The 20,931-nt window shown below is 31.3% G+C and overlaps 1 protein-coding gene across 5 annotated transcripts in view; it reads left to right on the top strand.

The window, feature by feature from the left end:
• LOC118445149 (uncharacterized) overlaps positions 1-20,931 on the top strand; it is a 143,829-nt gene that overhangs the window by 110,336 nt on the left and 12,562 nt on the right. For 4 of the 5 annotated variants that reach the window (XR_014981995.1, XM_035874189.2, XM_035874188.2 and 1 more), the window contains exons 11-22: positions 258-371; positions 550-663; positions 802-907; positions 1,285-1,474; positions 1,842-2,031; positions 3,441-3,555; positions 5,197-5,333; positions 11,511-11,650; positions 14,530-14,632; positions 16,018-16,043; positions 18,093-18,167; positions 18,440-18,731. Coding sequence is in view for 4 of the 5 variants with exons in the window: in XM_035874189.2 (XP_035730082.2) it covers positions 258-371; positions 550-663; positions 802-907; positions 1,285-1,474; positions 1,842-2,031; positions 3,441-3,555; positions 5,197-5,333; positions 11,511-11,650; positions 14,530-14,632; positions 16,018-16,043; positions 18,093-18,167; positions 18,440-18,731 (1,602 nt within the window). In the remaining variant the exon portion in view is untranslated. Of the gene's footprint in view, positions 1-257; positions 372-549; positions 664-801; positions 908-1,284; positions 1,475-1,841; positions 2,032-3,440; positions 3,556-5,196; positions 5,334-11,510; positions 11,651-14,529; positions 14,633-16,017; positions 16,088-18,092; positions 18,168-18,439; positions 18,732-20,931 lie in introns of those variants that run through there. The other variant, XM_085656083.1, reaches the window with a different exon arrangement.

The following is a 20,931-nucleotide window of genomic DNA, read 5'->3' as shown; positions in this document are numbered from 1 at the left end:
CAGAGACAGGTCAATTTTGTTTTCGAAGTAAACACGTCTTTATCGTAATTTTATTTACTTCGAGTTAACCTACTAAAAGAGAGTGACAAACTCTTTGACGGGGATCGAATAATTTTCGAAGTTTCAGGTTGAAAAGAACTTTTATTTTGTTAAAAAATTTTCATAATGCGTATCGTCGGAGCACCATATAGTAACAAAGTCTTTTTTTTTAATGCTATATATCAAATGTTTAAAAAGAAAAAATCTCGTTTGGATAGATATCGACGAATGTGCATCAGGAATTTGCAAGATGAATCGATGCGTCAACACCTTGGGCAGTTATCGTTGCGAATGCGACGAAGGTTATCGATCGGAGGGTGACACTTGTGTAGGTTCGTGTTAAAAACTTTTAACGAAATAATAAATCATTGTTTCTTTTCTTTTTCTTTTTTCTTCTTTTCTCTCTCTCTCTCTCTCTTTCTCTTTCGTTTCGAATATAAGAAAGATCTCAAGTCAATTAAATAATCTGAATTATCGTTTGATTTTTAATTATAAACCGTTCTCTAATAGATATCGACGAATGCGCTGAGGATTCACCGTGCAGAGAGAGATGCGTCAATACTCCTGGCTCGTATCATTGTACCTGTACCCCAGGATTTCGATTACAAGGAAGCGAATGCGTAGGCAAGTTAAAGTGCTTTCCTTTGTGCAAACGCTTGACTGACATATTACCGATCGTGAATTCAAATTCGAATTCGAATTCGTAAGTAGAATTTGGAACAAAGCAGGTATTATTATAATTTCGTAACTTTATCGATTTAGATATAAACGAATGCGAATGGCGTAACGGTAGATGCGAACAGGAATGCATTAATACTGTGGGATCCTTCCTGTGCAATTGTCGATCGGGCTACCTGTTCAATCATAGGCAAGTTGTGTGACATTTAATTAATTAATCAATCAATGTTTTGTTTATACATTTTCTTTTTTTATATTTATTTCTATTTCTTCTTTTTTCTTTTTTTTTTTTTTTCTTTTTTTTAATAACGAACATTTCGTATTTACAAAAAAAAAAGTATATATATATATATATATATATATATATATATATTAAAAAAAGCAAATAAATATCTTTGTATATTATTATCAATATTTCGTGAATAAGATCAATAACGGTGGAGGATAGTAGTTAACGGGCAATAAGATAACAAACGTCATGATATCAAACGAACTGTATTACTACTTGACAAGGAGCAAGAAATTATCAAGGAACCAGTAACGATGTTAGAGGGTCTATGCTTTCAGGAACAGAAGTCAGTGTCAGGATGTAAACGAATGCTTGAACCGGAACGGTGGTTGTAACGGCGAATGCATTAACACGCCAGGAAGTTACTACTGTACGTGCAACGGCGATTTAGTTTTGTCTACGGATGAGAGAACATGCGTCTCACCGGAATCAAAGTGTCCCGCCATGGAACCACCTTTGCACGCCGAGGTATCTGTTTTATATTTATTATCCATTATCTTCATCGGAACATTTTTATTTCACTTTTTTGAAAGAGAGCTTTTTAATAATACGCGAATGAATCCTTCGAGTTGTTCTAAGCCGAAGCGCTTAGCGCGAGCGGCATGCGATCATTGGGTAATGAACATATGCATGAGACAATGGTAAACGATGGAATCTTTCGTCGGGCGCATATATGCGCCATAGGCGTGACCTTTCGTCGGGCGCATATATGCGCCCGCGCGCAGTCAAACGATTAATATAACAGCATTAAATCACTGTAAACTCTAAACGTTTAACATTTAATTTAAATTTAATTACAACGATCATTAATATTCGTTTAAAATCTATCAAACAGATCCGATGTCCTGGACATTATTCCGGTGCGACCGATTATCCTCATGGCGCTAGGTGTCACATTAGATGCCGACGTGGATTTAAATTGGAGGGACCTCACACGAGATATTGCGTTAACGGTGGTCGATGGAACGGAAAAGAACCAGTGTGCCTTCGTGAATACTCGCTCGTGGATTCTCGTTACGATCTAGGTAATCACGTGTTCTCTCTAATGACGATACGATTACCGGCCTTCATCGTTATAACAGGAAATTGCGAAATATCATGGATAAATATCTCTCTCTCTCTCTTACTCTCTCTTACTCTCTCTTACTCTCTCTTACTCTCTCTCTCTCTCTCTCTCTTTATCTCTTTATCCCTCTATCTTGTATAAAGTAACCAACCGTACCTACCGATAAAAAAAAAAAAAAAAAAAGGAAAGAAAAAAAAGGAGAGAGATAAGATTAGCAAGATTATCTGGTATCTACGTTCCGCTAAATACACAGTTCACAATTTCTACTTTGAGAATGGATCAAAAGTAATGGGATAATTAACGGTGCTGAGGTATGCTTTCAACGGATATCGTTTCTAAAACAAAAGATCGATTTACGTCATCGGTGATGATTATTTTTATACGTGACGAAAATCATATTACGAACTGTTCACGTTCAATTAGTCCAACGTGGTCCTGTTCTAAAGAGCTTTTAATAACGGAACCCTCTCTCTCTCTCTCTCTCTCTCTCTCTCTCTATGGTAGGGATTGTAAACGCCAGGACTGTGTGCTAACGAGGCCATACGTTAACGCTGGATCTTAATGAGCTTACGGGAAGGTTATAGTCTTTCCTTCCTTTTTTTTCTTTTTTTCTTTCATTTTCACCTCGTTGACTTTTGTTCCCGTTCTTCATCATCTTCTTCTTCTTCTACTTCTTCTACTTCTTCTACTTCTTCTTCTTCTTCTTCTTCTTTTCTTTCGTTTTTTTAATTTTTTCTTTTTTTTTTTTTTCTTTTTCTAATTTCTTTTTTCTTTTTCCAATTTTCAATATTCATTTTCATTCGGTCGAAGATATATAAAACAAAATGTGAATTGTTAAAATTATGCGATCGAATGGTAATGGTAGTTGGAGAAATGGGAGTTTTTAATTTCTTCGAACGACGTTATAACTCGTATCACTATATCCAGCCGTTGGAGTGCATGCCAATTGGCTGGTATCCTAAAAAAAAAAAAAAAAAAAAGTGCCGTTTCAAGAGTCAAACCTTTAAAATAGGTTTCTTTGTTAAATAGCTTTTAAATAGTCCATATAATAGGGTATAATGTTCGTACGTTGAGAAGTCATAGTTATTTCATGGTTACTTTATAAAAATCTTACGAATCATTAAAAGCAAAAAAATGATTTTGATTTGATACGTATTTGGTTACATTTGCCGTTCGTTCGTTCGTTTAAAAAGCCATTCGATTATATCGCAATTAGTTGAGATTTTATATGTCAGAACGGACAACGATGAGGAGGAGGAGGAGGAGGAGGAGGAGGAGGAGAAAGAGGAAGAGATAGAGATAGAGAACGTGCCTTTCCTCGTGGGAGGAAAATTGCTTTGGTCTAATGACCACCTTCTATCGTTACAGACATGCCAAGGCCGTTTGTGAGATGCCCACAGGACATGGACGTGGAGTTACCTGCGAGGCAGAATACGATACGCGTTTCCTTCCCTCAGCCAAAGTCTAATATGAACTGGTGGAGGTAAGATGATTCCTGATTTGCGAGGCTTTCATCATGTCTATCCATCGAAAATTACAGTTTATTGAACGATCGTTTTACTTATATATCTTTTTATCTATTTCTCTCTTTCTCTCTCTTTCTCTCTCTCTTTTTACATTAATTATACACATTTAACCTGTCACGTTCCACTCTCTTTCCTACTATTATCATCATTTCTATGATTAATATCATTATCGCTTTTATTATTATTATTATTATTATTATAATTAATATTCCATTATCGCATTAGTACTACTACTATTATTTTTATTATTATTATTATTATTACTATTATTATTATTATTATTATTATTATTATTATTATTTTTACATATTATTATTATTATTATTATTGTAAGTACTGTGTACATTAGTAAGATTGTTAAATAGCTTACTAACCACGACTACTCACGTATCCCTACTTACGCTTCTTCGCTTCCTACAACTTCCTTTCTCGCTTTCTAACGCCCTTACGAATTTCTCTAAAACAAAAGCAAGACCTAATACAAATAACTCCGAGAATTAGTACGTTGGGATGTCCATATGAAATAATTCATATAAATAATATGAAGATTTTTAATTTTATTAATAATAATAGATTATCTTAATGGATGAGGAAAAATAAAACGAGAGATAGGAAGAAAAATGATAAAAAAGAAAACAAGAAAAACAAAAAAAAGAAAAAGAAAGAACGATCAAATCGTTTATTATAATATCGTTACTTTCTTTTATTATTGAATTAGAGATATTACATTTTTAGATCGTACGTTTAAGATCAAAGATAGATAAGTATAAATTGATTCGTTTAAACGTTACCAGAGCTAATATATATCGTTAGTTTTCACAAAGACTATTTAACTCCTGACCCAGATAGAAATCGGTAGCCGCGGGACGGCTACGCACGTACATAGTTAGTATATTGGTTCTATTCTAGCTGCTTTTGCATTAATAGTAATAGTAGTAGTAATGGGTAGTAGTAGTAGAAGTGGTAGTAGTTCCACAATGGGAATTCCAAACGAGCTTACAGGATTCCTGTCGAGGATACACGGGGCCAGGATCTATCCGGCAGCAACCGTGCTCGTTCGTGCATTTGCACTTAAGCAAGTGTACGAGAGAATCCGTGCGTATCTTCATCGTCATCCATCTCGTAGTCATCATCGTCCCTTCTAACGACGAGAAGGATGAAACATACACGAGAGAGAAAGAGAGAAACGAGAGAAGAGAGAGAGAGAGAGAAAGAGAGAGAGTTATCTAGTATCTCCAGGCGCGTCGCGACGCATTACGCGTCAATCAACTGAAGATCACGTTCGATGAGCATTTATATGCTAACGAGGCGTCGATCAAACGGATATCACGTCGATCGTACGATACGATATGTCTCTTTCTATTTTAAATGGATTTATTAGAGTCCATATAACGGATCTATAGGATTTATATGAGCGATCAATTTCTAAACTTTTACTTACATCTATTTCGATCATTTTGTCTTTCTTTTCCCTTTTTTTTTTCTTCGTTCTTGTTATTGTTATTGTTATTTTGATCGTTATCATTATTATTATTATTATTATTATTATTATTATTATTATTATTATTATTATTATTATTATTATTATTATTATTTAGATACGTAGATGCATCACCCACATGGGCCAAACAGTTGCAAGCCGATCTACCAGCAGGTACCACCGTTGTCACATTCACAGCTTGGTCACCCGTGTCCAATTATACGAGCACTTGTAGAATCGTCATACGTGTTCGAGGTGAGTTAACCCGGATAAATATCATCTACCTTTCGAAACCACTACAATTGATACCTATCTATATGCACATCCATATACATATATACATACATAAAAAAAAAGAACACAGCTGTCAACTGTATATATATATATATATATACATATATATATATATATATGTATATATATATATATATGTATATATACTTACGTACCAATTTATGTATATATGTATTTACATATATCAACGTCGAATGTATCAAATCCCCATTGACTCGTACGTTCAAGTCACCTTGTATATCGATAGACATCGCTAAAGTGTCATATGATTCTTCGATTCATTCCGATTTCAATCGTTTAAATGCTTCAACCTAACTCAAATATCTACTATCGCATTTCTCACGTAACACGCCCGATCATTTCGTTCGAAGACCTATCGAATACAAATAAGGATACGTATCATTCACGAATTCACGAACGAATAGATACGTTGGTACATTTCTTTTTTCTCCTCCCTTCCTCCTACCTCTCCCACACCCACCCCCCCTCCCACTTAAGTTCAAAGTGACAAGGTATAATCGAGAATCGAGATCGTGATCGAATAAAAATTGCTTATTTAATAGATTAGATATTGATCGGTCAGATGGTAGCCGACGAAAATCGAACCTTTAAATCCTTACGTATGTGTTACTTTATTTTTCTCTTTTCTTTTTCGGCTTTTTTCTTTTTTTTTTTTTTTCTTTTTTTTACTTTCCATTGGCACGAAACACACAGGGAGACACAATCGCAGAAGGAATGACGAAAGTTTTCTGATTGATTTTTTTCAGACTCGAGATTTTTTTTGCTCTTCTCAAATTGCATAACTACGAGCCTAGAAATGCATTTTTTTACTGTAATTCGAAAAAAAAAAAGAACGAAATTAATCGGAGAGAAACAAATTAATCGATTTTTAAATTCATTTAGATATTTTTAATCCTTCGATGCTTTTGTATAGGCATCATCAACTCAAACGAAAGTTGACGATAATCATGAATCTTTTTTTTTTTTTGGTTTCTCTTTTTATCTTCTAAATTTTTTACAGTATAAAAGAAAAAAATGAGAACGATAAGCAAAACGAAAAAGGAAGAAAAAAAAAGAAAAAAAAAAGAATAGAGGAGAAGATAGAAGGACAAAGTCAATTGTGTCATTGAGAGTCGATTAAAATCTTAAGTTAACGTCGTGAATATAAATAAGTAATTTTTAATAACAATTTAGATATTTTCGATTTGTCCTTAGATGACATTTTTTCATGTCTCGATGAGAAAATTGCAAAAATGGCGAATCTTTTTTCTTTCTTTTCTTTTTTTGTATTTTTTTTTTTTCGCTTTATCTTTCAAATTTTGCAGTATAAAAGAAAAAAAAAATGAGAACGATAAGTAAAACGGGGGAAAAAAAAGGAAAAAAAAAAAAAAAGAAAAATGAAAAAAGATAGAAGGACGAGGCAGTGGTTGTCATCGAGAGTCACCTAAATTCGATGTAACGACGTCACGTCGTTAGATATGTCGCGCGTGGACGAAATATGAAATACAGGTCTCCGGAGAAACGCGATAGCTTCCAACCGACGGCGAACTGCGCATAAATATGCCGTACGTCGTATGCTCTCTCGTTCTCTCTGAACTCGTACATTTCCTCCTCATTTCCCGACGTGGCCATCTACACGACGTTGACGACGTCGACGTTGACGACGACGACGACGACGACGACGATGGCGACGACGATGGTACAAAACGAACCAAAAAAGAATATATATATATATATATATATATGTATATATATATGTATGTATGTATGTATGTATGTATGTATGTATGTATGTATATTTGGAAAAGAGAGATAAATTTTACGTTGTTTATTTCGTAGTTGTTACAACTCATAACATTTGTTTTTTTTTTTTTTATTTATTTTATCTCTTCCTTTATCTTTTTTTTTCTTTTTTTTTTTTTTTTTTATTGACTTTGTTTTATTTTACTTTATCTTATTTTATTTTTTTCTTTTTTTTTTTATTTATATATAATTCGAATGGGTAGGGGGAGGGGGGGGGAGAACAAAAAAAGAGGAGAGAAGAAAAATGGAAAATAATAATATGGACAAAGAATTTTGCGTTGGCGATTAAAAATTTGTTCCAACTCGCGTGCGATTCGAACAAAATAATAGATAACGATCGATCATTTTTTCCTCTCCTTTTTAATTCTTTTCAATGGACATTGGGATCGATATTTTTTATTTAGTGGAGTGGAGTGGAGTGTGGGGGGGGGGGGAGGAAAAAAAAAGGAAAAAATTAAATAAAAGATTAAAAGAAAAAAGCGAAAGAGAAAGAGAGAGAGAGAGAGAGAGAGAGAGAGAGAGAGAGAGGGAACAAAATTTTTTTTTTTTTATTGGCGCAAATAAAATGAGAAAAATAAATGAACGGAGTTATTATGATGGTATGAAAGAAAGGCCGTTTATTATGCATTATTTCGCGTACATACTGGTGTCGGATTTACGATCGATCCACATTGCCATCGAGATAATACACAGCATCACTGTCCGATGCTTCCGGTTCGTGTAACCCGTCGCGACGTGAAGCATGCATATCCACCAGTCCTCTACGTTTCCGCGTTTTTCATCGCATAAATCTAATGTAGAGATTCTCTCTCTCTCTCTCTCTCTCTCTCTCTCTCTCTCTCTGTCTCTGTCTGTCTTTCTATCTATCTTCCTCTTTCTCCCGCTCTTGATCTATCTCTTTTCCACGTGCTTACGTTTTATGTGTCTCTTATATATTCACATGTACGGTGATAGTGTCTCGTCTATGCCGGGCCAACAAGTTCAGTTTCCAAGAGAAGCAATAGATCTCTCTGTCTCTCTCTCTGTCTCTCTCTCTCTGTCTCTCTCTTCCTCTCTCTCTCTTTATGTCTCTCTGTCTTTGTCTCAATCTCTCTAATAAAATGACAGAATGACTTCTTCTTTTTCTCTTTAATCATTGATCTATATCCTTTCTCTCATTGTTCCTCATATATTTTGATAAGATATAAATGGTCACGTTGAACGTAAAAATTTTTCAAGGATATATATAAATCGTCGTAATAAGATAGACATCTAGTTACATGATCTCCATTGTATTTAACGATGATTTAATTAATTGTCCGATTACCATTGGATACTTTTTTTATAACTTTTTTAATGGATTAAAAATATTGTTATTATTCTGTTATATATATATATATATATATATATATATATATATATATATGTATATGGTTCAGTTATTTGTTAAAGGTGAACTTTAAATGAACGAACAATAAATAAATCTTTGTTAACGATTTATTTGATCTATTGTTTGATGATTAATTATTAGAATATTGAATACTGATTTTTTATGACTTTTTTAATACTTCAAAAATATTGATTTCGTTGTGCTATGGAAAAAAAAGAATAAAAAAAAAAAGAAAAGAAAATAAAAATCATAGTCATAGACATAGTCATGTTATTAATAATACGAGATTGATTTGTTTTCTTAATCGATGATCGATTATCAAAATCATTATTTTATATATATATATATATATATATATATATATATATATATATATACAGTACTTTAATATCATCTTACTATTCCAAAAGAAAGAGAAATAATTAAGAAAAAAAAAAAGAAAGAAAGGAATATTAATTAAAATTAATCTCGTAATAGTTAACGATCATTATAAATAATATATACTATTCGACATTTAAAACTACGACGAACATACGACGAAAGTTAAACGGAGTAAAAAGGAAAAAAGAAAAAGTAGCCAAAAGAAAAAAAAAAAAAGAAAAAAAAAAGAAAAAGAAATGGAGAAAATAAAGGAATAAAACTAAAACATGAGATGGAGGAAGTTGAAGCAGAAGAAAAAGAAAAAGAAAAAGAAAAAGAAAAAGAGGAAGAAGAAGAAGAAGAAGAAGAAATAATCGATTCGATAATATCGATCTACGAATCATCGAAAAAAGTTGATAACGATCGTAAACGAATTTAACGTAAGATAAGAAAGATATTAAACGTTGAATTTAACCGATTGTAGATCGTGAAACGTTCGAAGAGGAAACCCACTCAAGCGCGATATCCTGCGATGAAAGAAGTTCGTCTTTCGTAGTAGTCGTCGCATCGTTAATAAAGAATAGTGGGGAGTGGTTTGATTGTGGTTGAAACTTTAGTGGAAGGAAGATGAAATGAGAGTATTAGGTGGTTTGGGGAATGAAGGGTATAGGAAGATTGTGGGAGTGAAGGGGATGAGAGGATTGGTGGATTGGTTGGGGATGAAGGGTAGATTCGATACGCCTTCAAAGAAAACTTTTTCTCCTTTCTTGCGTTAGGAGTGGACCGATGCTGTTCATCCCCTCTTCTACTTTATTTAAGATGATAGAGATGAAGAAAGAAGATCGGTCAATCGTGCCAATCGATTGTTACGTTTGTATATACAAACGTTGAACTTTACGGGTTCCTTTTGATAAACTATACCTCATCACCAAAACTCCGTTTAATTAGTCATTCCAAAAGTTTTCGAAAAAGTTTTCAAAGGCCAATCGGTTCATCGTTTTGACAAAAAAAAAAAAAAATAAGAAAAAGAAAAAAAAAAGAAAAATAAAATGATACGTGTTTATATATTATTGATTCGTTTTATATCAATTTTTTAATTTTTTTTTTTCTGTTTTTTTTTCTTTTTTTTTTTCTTAATCATCATTGACGTATCCCTTAAGGACTGTTTATTTAACTTAACATAGTTTTCCTGGGGGGGGGGGGGCGGTGGATTGTATGATAATATGAAATTGTAAGGTAAGAATGACGAGAAAGTTCAAAGGGCACGAATATGATAAACAAGTTAAGGTAAATAGATTATAATAGCTTGCAATTATTTATCTAAAGATGAATAGATGATGAATAGACGATGAATAGAATTAGGATAATTTTTTGTGTTATGATTTTTTTATTTAAATTTTTCTTTCTTGAGATAGATTTTCTATGATTTATAGATACGTATTTATTGTAAAATTATATAACATGCCTGTGGAAGATAATGATGAAAAATTTCTATGGAAATTCTTTTTCTTTTCACACACACACACACACACACTCATATGCAAACACACATAGATTTTATACGATTTGTGGATACATATTTATTGTAAAATTATGTATCACGCGGGTGGAGGATAATTAAAAAAAAAATATTTGTATTGAAATTTATTTATTTTTTTTTTACACAAATACGTAGACTTTATATGATTTATAGATACATGTGTGTGTATGTGTATATATATATATATATTGTAAAAATATGTGTTACGTACATATATTTAAAATGTCTAATTCGATTTCTGGATATATTTTATTATAAAATATAAATAACTATTTATTTCTTGTTTAATAAATAAAACGAAAAGATAAATTATATTCAAGAAAGTAAGTAATAGTGAAATTTTCATGATCATTTTTTAATGGCCATCTTCATATTATTCGACTCTTTTCACCGCAAAGAGTTTTCGGTTTACTAATCTCGTTAAAGAAAAAGCCAGCGTACTCGTTGGTTTCTTAAGAGACTCGTTGCGGTTAATGTTTATCGTTATGGTCTTTCATCGTTGTTGTCGAGAAAGAATTTTAAACGGAAAGTAAAAAGAACTCTATGGCGCGCGTAACTTCGTTTTTGTGTGTGTCCGTGTATCTTTACGTTCATGTATATTTATCGAGAAATTGACTGATGTAATCAATAAATTACGTTCGATCACAAATTTTATTCCTTAGAAAATCTTAAAAGAAAAACAAAAAAAAAATTAAATTTTTCTTTCGTTTCCTCTTTAATGTTTTTCCATTTCGATGAACGTGATATTTTCTAAATTTTTAATTTTTTTTCTTTCTTTCTTTTTTTTCAATCTAAACGTTTAACGAAACCGAATGATATATTTCTTTCTATCTTTTCTATTGAAATAAATGAAAATCATTTAATATCGATTTTCTGATTGAAATAATATTTGTTTTCTTTTTTTTTTTCTTTTTCCTTTTTATCTCAAAACATATGTACAACATCTACGTACGATTAAATATTATATGAAGATATAGATTATATTGTACATATTAACATTTGGATAAGTATGTAATGTATCTAGGTATCTATGTATCTCTCACATTACGTTTACTCTGATTTTCAGACACTGAGAATCCTAAAGTTTCGACCTGCCCGACATCCTTTGAAGTGCGCTTAAGTCCAGGCGAGCCAAACCGTTTGATATTCTGGCAGGAACCTACGTTCACCGACAACGTCGGAGTCGAGCGAATTTACAAAACGAGAGTGAGTAAAACAGCATTGCTTTTTTGAGAGGAATAAAGAGGAAAATAGATAGAGAGATAGATGGATAGAGATAGATAGAGAGAGAGAGAGAGAGAATGAGGAAATGATAGAAAAAACAAAAATTATTATATGTAATAATACAGGAAATTATACAAAAAAAAAAAAAGAAAAAAGAAAGAAAAAAATTTTTTTTAATAATAATAGAATTACATAATTATTCTCTTTTTAAGAAATTATATCTTATACGACTATATTATTACTCATATCAAAGCAGATATTTTATTATAATATATAATATACATTAAATCGTATGGTAAAATTATTTAATATTAATAGAATTACATGATTATTTTCTTTTTAAGAAATTATATCATACTCAGTTATATTATTTTTTATATATATATATAAAAAAAAATATATATATATACATATAATTAGTAATATTTATATATATACATACATATAAAAATTACTATTTTTTCTTATATATTATAATGACGTTATAACAGTTCGTAATAAGATCAAAGAAATTTATATATCGTAAAGATAGATGATATATAATGTATAATACGAAATGAAAATGAAAGGTAAAAATTAAAATTCCAGATAATAGATTATCTAAGTGGGAGAAAAAGGAAAAAAAAAACAAAAAAGAAAAAGAAAAGAACGAAAGAAATGTATCTCCCTTTCTGTTAAAGAGTTTACAAGCTTGCGGCAAGAAAAGCTCATCTTCTCCATCTCTCCCTCTCTCTCTCTCTCTCTCTCTCTCTCTCTCTCTCTCTCTCTCTCTCTCTCTCTCTCTCTCATTCTCTGTCCCAGAGTTTTATTACGAAGACGAGCGTTTAAAGGACGTTAGTACGAAACCTTAACAAGCGGTTCCACTTCTCTTCTTTATTTCAACCCTTTCCCCTTCCATTCACTACTCTTCTTCTTCTTTCTTTTTTCTCTTTTTTTTTTTTTTAAGGAGAGAAGGTGAGGGGGGCGGGGCAGTAGGGGGTAGGGGTAGTAAAGAGGTAGGGAGAAACGAGAGCTTTATTAAAAGTCTCGCTTAACGATCGAACTTACCAATCTCGCGCGCTTATCTCCCAGTTCTTCGAGATTTCGTTCATTAATTACTCGAAGGGCATTTTCGAAGATACCGAAAAGATAGAGCAGAAAAAAAAAGGAAAAAAAGGAAAAAGAGAGAGAGAGAGAGAGACAGAGACAGAGAGAGACTTAAGATAGAGAGCTGAGATTAACAGAAGGGTGGAAGGGTGGTAGGGGACAAAAAAATAAAATCCTGCGGAGTTCTTTATCCTCTCTCTCTTTTTTTTCCCCCCACCTCCACCCACCCTTTTATTTCTTCTTCTTATTTTCTTATTCCTAATTTTTTTTCGTTTATTTTTATTTTTGTTTTTTTTTTCTTTTTTTTTTTTTTTTTTATATTTTCTCCTTCAATCCTTCTTTTTATCTTGCCTCGTTCAAAAGTGCCTTAAGTTGAAAATTTTCTCTCACGATTAGTTTCATCGATTTACTATCTCTCTCTCTCTCTCTTTCTCTCTCTCACTCATTTAGAGAATTCATCTAATTTAATTCACTCATCTAACGATGATTGCTTCACGTTTCACTCGTACTGTTCATTAACCTTTCTGTAAACAATATGTAAATCATATATATTTATGTAAATCATATATATTTATATATACGGTATCGTAGAAATTGAGAGGTCGAGATAAAAATAATAATACTATTCCAAAATTGATACCTTTCACATCGTCGTCCAAACGTAAAGATATTATTTCAGAAAGCATTGAAAAAATTATATGATTAATAGATCGAACATCTAATTTCGTACATATGTCCTGACAAAATTAATCTTAAGACGATTGCTAGATAATCATATTCGATTAAATCTATATTTAAAAATTGAAATAGTATAAATTGAATGAATTTTATCTTAAATGGGGATACATACGTTAATATATTCAACGTTACTGACCTTTCTCGATTAACATGTAGATATATTTTATAAGAACAATTTGACGAGATATAAAAATCAATAGAAGTGGAAAAAAAAGTAGGATAGTCGTTTAAAATAAGATAAATCATTAATTATTTAACATTTAACATCTGATATTTATATGTTATAATTAATAATTTCAAACGTTATATTTTGTAAGTACTTTTCTCTCTCTCTCTCTCTCTCTCTCTCTCTCTCTACAATAATAATACTTAATTTATAATCTATTGTTTAGCCATTAGAAAAATTTCGATTTTAAATATGTCGCGTTTGAAATAATTCATTTAATAATTACGTCATTATTCAATTTGATTTTTATATATTACAATTAATAACATTAAATATTATATAAATAATTCATTATAAAATCGTTTCTCCTTTAATCTTTATCTAATATTATAATATATAAATATTACAGAAATAATACATTATTAAATTACTACCGATTTATATATACCTTCCCCACCATCTCTCCCTACCCGAACAATCGGAATGATCAGGATTTTTAATATGCCATTTGATTTGAAATAATTCGTTAAAAATTTTGCAGAATAAGTATGAACTTTTGTTGGTTTCAAAGAGATAACAAATTTTAATTCGAGAAAAGACGAAAAATACGTATAGTGGGAGTAAAAGAAAAATTGAAAAAAAAGAAATAAATAAAGAGATAGATAGATAGAAAGAGAGAGAGGGGAAAGAGAGAGAGAGAGAGAGAGAGAGAGAGAGAGAGAAATAATTTGTATATCATGAAGTATACCACATGGATAATGGAGGAGGTGGCTTTGCGGTTATCGCTAAAGGCTCCTAATATTTCAATCTCAAAGCAACCACACCAGGCGGATAACGTGAAAAGTTAATGCTCTCTGCGTTTCCATGATAGGAACCAGGACAACTGATGTATCCTGGGGTACACAACGTACGCTACATCGCTTCCGATGCTGCCGGAAATCAGGCCGAATGCCATTTCTCCGTACACGTTCGAGGTAAATTTATGCAATGGGTAAATGTTACGAAATTGTTTAGGGTAAATAGGACCTTGGAGAACCCACATACACGACATTAAACAATAATGTTATACATTATGTTATCACGAATGATCAACGTTGAAGAAAATTAATTCTGACCGTAGCTTTTCTTCTTTTTTCGTCTTCCTTTTATACATTTTTCTTTTCTTTATTTTTTGTTTTTTTTGTTTTTGTTTTTTTTGTTATTGTTTTTTTTTCATGTTTTATTTATCTATTTATCTTTATCCTTGTTCTTTTTTTTTTTATTTATTTATTTATTTATTTATTTATTTATTTAACTGTCTACATAAATATGACAATAATATTTCAAATTGCATTAATAATTTCGTTGGTTATTGCGACCATCTTCTTTTTTAATTTACGTACTTGAAATTTATCACGTCATACATGTATAATCGATTTTTGTAACATCGTCGAAATGGTTAGCTCCCCCAAAACGTAATAATATACATACATACATTATACATATATATATATATATATATATATATATATGTATATAAATATGTATATATATATATCTACATAATTAGTCTAAAGTGATATTTTACGTTTTCCGTGGTCACAGGATGACAAATCCTGTTATAACCAAATGCATTACGGTCTTGCAAGCGTAAAATCAGTTTTAATTCAGCATTAAAAATAGAAAAAAAAAATATATATATATATTGTTAAAAAATGTTCAAAGCTTAAGGAAATCCATTATTCTAATGGATATTCTCGAATTAAAAATTAAGGTCGACGTTTATCTTACATAGATAATAATTCGATGACGGATATAATAGTATAATGTGATATTCATTGAAATCGAATGATCCATTCTAAATGAAACCACGTTCCGTCGAATATTCAATGTTCACAATAATCTCGTTAATTAATTTCGAACGATTATGTTTCGACCGTACGTATAATATCGATTCTCTATCTTAACACACACACACACACATACACACACACAAGAACAAATCACGTATATATATATATATATACAGGGTAAAATTAAATCCATTTGTTAAATTACAAAGTATAGATCGATCTCGATCATTTGAAAGATTATTTTATCTAAATCAATCATCATCATACTTTTTCTCTATTATCCATTTTATTATAATGTTACATTAATTAATCAATGAGTAGATATTAATTGGAGAAGAAAATTTTTGTTAAAAATAAAAACGCTACTTTTCAAGGAGATTATCGAAAATAAAAAAAGAAAGAGAAAAAGAAAAAGATATAAAAAGTATCTTATACTCTCTAAATTTCTAAATCGTCTTGATATTTAAGGCGAACGTTTAAGAGAAATTAATCGAACTTATCGTCTTTTTTCTCTCGTAAATTTTCAGAATCCGACCAACGACAGGATGCCGAGGTGAGTTGAAAGAAAACATATTGAAGATCGCGAATGGCTTTTACGTAAGCTTGAAAGTCTCTCGAACCCGATTGTATCTATCTCCTTCTTTCTCCTTTCATCGAGTAAAAACATAATTCCATTTTGTTCTCTCGATTCTTAACTCTGTCTCTCTCTCTCTTCACTTTTTATCCTTTTTGTTTTTCCTATCTTTATTTCCTTTTTCTGTTTTCATGTTTTTTCTTTTTTTTTTTTTTTCTTTTCTCTTCAACGATTCCGTCGTAAAACTCTGATCGGGATTATCTCGAGAAATTTTTAATCATCGAAATCGTATCGAGGACAACGATAACTGTTCGGATATCGAAAAGCGTTCTTTCCAAGAAACAAAAGTCAATGTTTGTATGTATGTATTTGAAAATTCCCTTTTTTTTTTTTTGTTATTTCTTTTTGTTCTTTTGTTATTTCGTTTATTTCTTTTCTCTTTATTTAAACGTATTCACTTTACTCGTTCAAAATTTAATGAATAATTCGTGTACATAAAATTTATTACATTAAATATTATTATTATTTTTATTATTATTATTACTAGTATTATTATTATCGTTATTTATTAAAACGAATAATGTTATATTGAACTAAACTGAGAAAAACAAACAAAAAAAAAAAAAAAAAAAAAAAAGAAATCGAAAAGAAAAAAAGAAAAATAATTATTCACAAAATCGCGATATAGAAATGAGAGTACAATAACTCGAGAATAAATTATTAATACACTTTGATCGTTCTCTTCTGAAACGAAAGTTTTCGCATAACTATTTCTCGGTATCATTATTCGAAACTAGTTTAGTTCAGTTTGGCTTGTAGCCGGAATTCCGTGTAAATTCATATATGACTATATCGTAGACATTTTTGGTCTACGGGAGTATGAAAAGTCAAAAGTTCGAAGCAGAAACGGTAACGGCAAACGGCAACTGCAATGTTATAGCAGAAAATACGAAAATCCTAGTGGAAAAATGAAAAAGTATAGAGACATTTTTATCGGCCTGTCAATTCGCTTCCTATAGTTACATACTCGGACGATATCCCGGTTGAAAGAATTCAAGAGGTTGTACGTACACAAACTTCGCTTGTCTTTTCGTATAAGAAAAGACATCGAATGGATATCAAAATGGGTATCCAGAATTTTTCCACGAAAGAAAACAGATACGGTACAACGGTGCGAAATCGTTGAAGTATTCGATGTATGAAATCGCCCGGTATAAAATTCTCTTGAATAATATCAAACTGAAAAGTATTCTTTCTTATATTAAATTATACGATATATATATATATATATATATATATATATATATATATAAAATCCATTTAAATATGTATCTCTTCGTTATTGTTTTATTATATCTGAGACAAAAAGAAGAAGAAAAAGAAAATTAAATTGTCTATAAAAAAATGTTCGTCGCTTATATAAAATCATTCGACATTTAAAAGTATATATATATACCCATCCTTGTCGAATTATCTTGACAAAAAAAAAAAAAGAAAAAAGAAAAGAAAAAAAATTAGATATTAAATACAATCATTATACGTTCTTATAAAATCGTACTATAAATATTTTTCTTATAATATTCGTCTAACATCGTGTAAAAGAATCATTCGATATGTAGTAAAATCGTCGTAATTAAAATGTCGTCCATCATATCTACGACGCAAGAGGAAGAGAGAAGAAAAAAAAAAGAAAAAAAAAAAGAAAAAAAAAGAAAAAAAAAAAGAAAAAAGAAAAGAAAAGAAGAGAAGAAAAAATTTATCCCACGAAAAGATATTTGTAATCTGATACATGAAAGATATTTGATATTCGATATATGAAATAATTAACTGTGAAGAATAAAAAAAAAAAAGGGAAAAAAAGGAGAGAAAAAAAAAACGTTCGATAAATATCTCTCCGTCGTTACTTCTATTATTACCTGACATCTTTTCTCCGTCCTCTTTCGTTCACGCTCAATTCCATTAAAAAAAAAAAAAAATATATATATATATATTAGAAGATCTTACGTTCGCACTTATTTCGTCGTTTAGCCAAGAATCTACCGGAGGAGAATGTTGATGTGTCCTGGAAGACCACCCCAACCGATGCCGACTTCCGCTTATGGGGTGAGTTTTCATGTCACACAATCTTTTTTTCCCCTCTCTTTCTCTCTCTCTCTCTCTCTCTCTTTCTCTCTTTATCACCTTCTATCTTTGTCTCTATCTTTTTATGAGAGTCTACTCACTTTATTAGAACGAAAAAGACAGAGAAAGAGAGAGTGAGAGAGAGAGAGAGAGAGAGAGAGAGAGAGAGAGAGAGAGGGAATGAGAGAGAAAAAGAGAAAGATATATATATATAGAAAGTAAGAAGCTCGTGAAAGAAATAATTCGATTTGCAGTGGCAGATACCAAGCGGTTGCTATCTAAGGTACACCAGGATCTTCTCAGGGGCGTATGCCGTACAGCGTGCTTATCGGGAACATCGGCAGAATGGTTATCAAGACGCGAGGGCAGCTTATCACGAGATCCATCCCGTACAGAGAAACCAACCACGAGCTCCACCACCTCCACCTCCTCCTCTTTTACCTTCTTCTTCTTCTTCTTCTTCCTCACCTTCATCTTCTTCTTCATCTTCTTCTTCTTCTTCTTCTTCACGGATCTCCTCCTCGATGGCCTATCCTATTGGAGATTGTAAGTGTACTCGTCGCTTCATACCAAGCCCTGCGGCTTCTTGATAAAGAGGTTTGAAGGGGAATGAAAAAGAAGGGGCAGGGTGGTTAGTAAAGAGGGTGAGAGGGATGGATGATCCTTAGTGGGAGATTGGTGACTGGTAAGAGAGAACGGGACGACCCTTCTACGATATACTTTTTCTTTTTTTTTTTTCTTTTTTTTTTTTTTTCTTTTTCACTTTTCGCTTTGGTTTTCGGTCTATTTTTCTTTTATTTTATTATTTTCTTTTTCTTTTTTTTTTTTTTTCTTTATTCTTTGATTGCGAAATTCGTCTCTCATCTTCTTTGATAGTTAAAAAAAAAAAAAAAAAAACACGTGCACGTTCTTCCGTCGAATTATTCACTTCGTTTTTTCTTTTTTCTACTTCTTTTTGTTTCTCTTTTTTTCCTCCACCGCCCCCCCCCCGTCTTTTTTTGCTTTTAACTCGTAAATATTTCGTTTTCGTAAATCCGCGGATGATGTGCGTATTATATATATATATATGTATATGTATATATATATACTGTATAATTATGCGTTAAGGTACATAAGGAGAAATTGCATTTTAGAGTATATAATTATGTAGCATTACGTTTGAAAGTTTAATTAGTGATAGGAAGAACATTCCCTTCCATGTTATTTTTCATACTTTCTATTTTCGCTTCTCACCGAGGAATGTGGAACTTCGAATATTAAAAAATGTGCGAATGGAAAACCCAACGATCGTTGAAAGTGCTCCTTTTCATCCGATACTACAATTCTGTCATTCTGTTTTACGAATTTCGTGGAAATTGAGAAAAAGAGAAAGAGAAAGAGTGATGGAGAGAGAGAGAGAAAGAGAGAGAGAGAGAGAGAGAGAGAGAAAGAGAAAGAGAGAAATTGTTGAACCAAACGTACGGTTTTACGTGGAATATCGAATTTAAAATCGATGTACCTCTGTAAATATATATCACACTTTTGAAGGGTCATTCGAACACTTGGTTCACTTTGAAACCCTTTTCGAATCCCTTTTTTCTTTTTTTACTCATCGTAACTAAAATCCTTTATCTTCTTTTACATTTTATAACAATTTTATATATAGATACATTTTTTTGTTTTGTTTGTAATTTTACATAAATATATAAAATATACACATATATTTTTAATATATATATATATATTAAAATATACCCGTCTCTTTTTTATTTTTTCATTTCTTTTTTTTTCTAATGTCAAATTTTTATCATCCCTTATCTCTTGAAATTGATGATATAATTATTTCACATTTGTTTCACTGACAAATGACTAAATTTTCACGGTAAAAAAAGAAAAAATATATATGTCCACGAAAGAGCCATCGTCGTCTTTCTTTTTTTTTTTTTTTTTTGCATTATTATTATTTTTGTTTTTCTTTTTTCCTTTGTATGAAATTGGTCGCTTTCGCGAGTCCCGACGGTTTTCATTAAACTTCTTGATTACTATATGCATTTCTAATGGGAACAAAATTCCACGAAAGTCGTACATGAATTTATCTTGATGTTGAGAGATCCTCGTTTCTTTCTCTTTTTCCTCCCCCCTCTCTCTCTCTCTCTCTCTCTCTCTCTCTCTCTCTTTCTCTCTCTCTCTCTTGCTTTTTCACCTATTTTTTTTCTTCTTCTTCTTTTTTTTGTACCATTAACGGCGCAAGTGCACACGTTGTGAAGAGATTTGTTACATTCAGGATATTCCATTTAATGTTCTTGAAAAAGAGAAATAAAAAGAAAAAAAGAGGAAAAAAGAAGAAAAATAAAGAAAAAGAATAATAAATCAAGAAGAAGAAAAAAAAAAGGAAGTGAAAAAATAAAAATGCAACGCCATGCAGACGTCCACGGAAGTTGGAATTGTTTGATGATGTAATAAATATCGTGTAACGCGTTCGAATGAACGACAAAATTTTTCACTTTTCTTTTCTTGTTATTTTTCTTTTTTTTTTTTTTTTTCATTTTCTTTTTCTGTTTCTCCTTGTTCTTCTCTTTCTTTTCAAGCGAAAGAAAAAAAGGAAAACCAGACGAGACGGCTTTCATAATAAACCAGCCTCATTTCGTTCTAAATCAATTAAGAATTTAATCGAAACAATTCGATTTGATTTAGCTCAACTAATCAAATCGATCTCTCTCTCTCTCTCTCTCTCTCTCTCTATCTATCTATCTATCTCTGCCTTATT

This window comes from Vespa mandarinia, chromosome 3, assembly GCF_050613455.1.
Source record: "Vespa mandarinia isolate Hongniang chromosome 3, ASM5061345v1, whole genome shotgun sequence".
Taxonomy (NCBI): domain Eukaryota; kingdom Metazoa; phylum Arthropoda; class Insecta; order Hymenoptera; family Vespidae; genus Vespa; species Vespa mandarinia.
The sequence above is the reverse complement of the archived record's forward strand: the minus strand, read 5'-3'. Positions and strand labels throughout refer to the sequence as shown.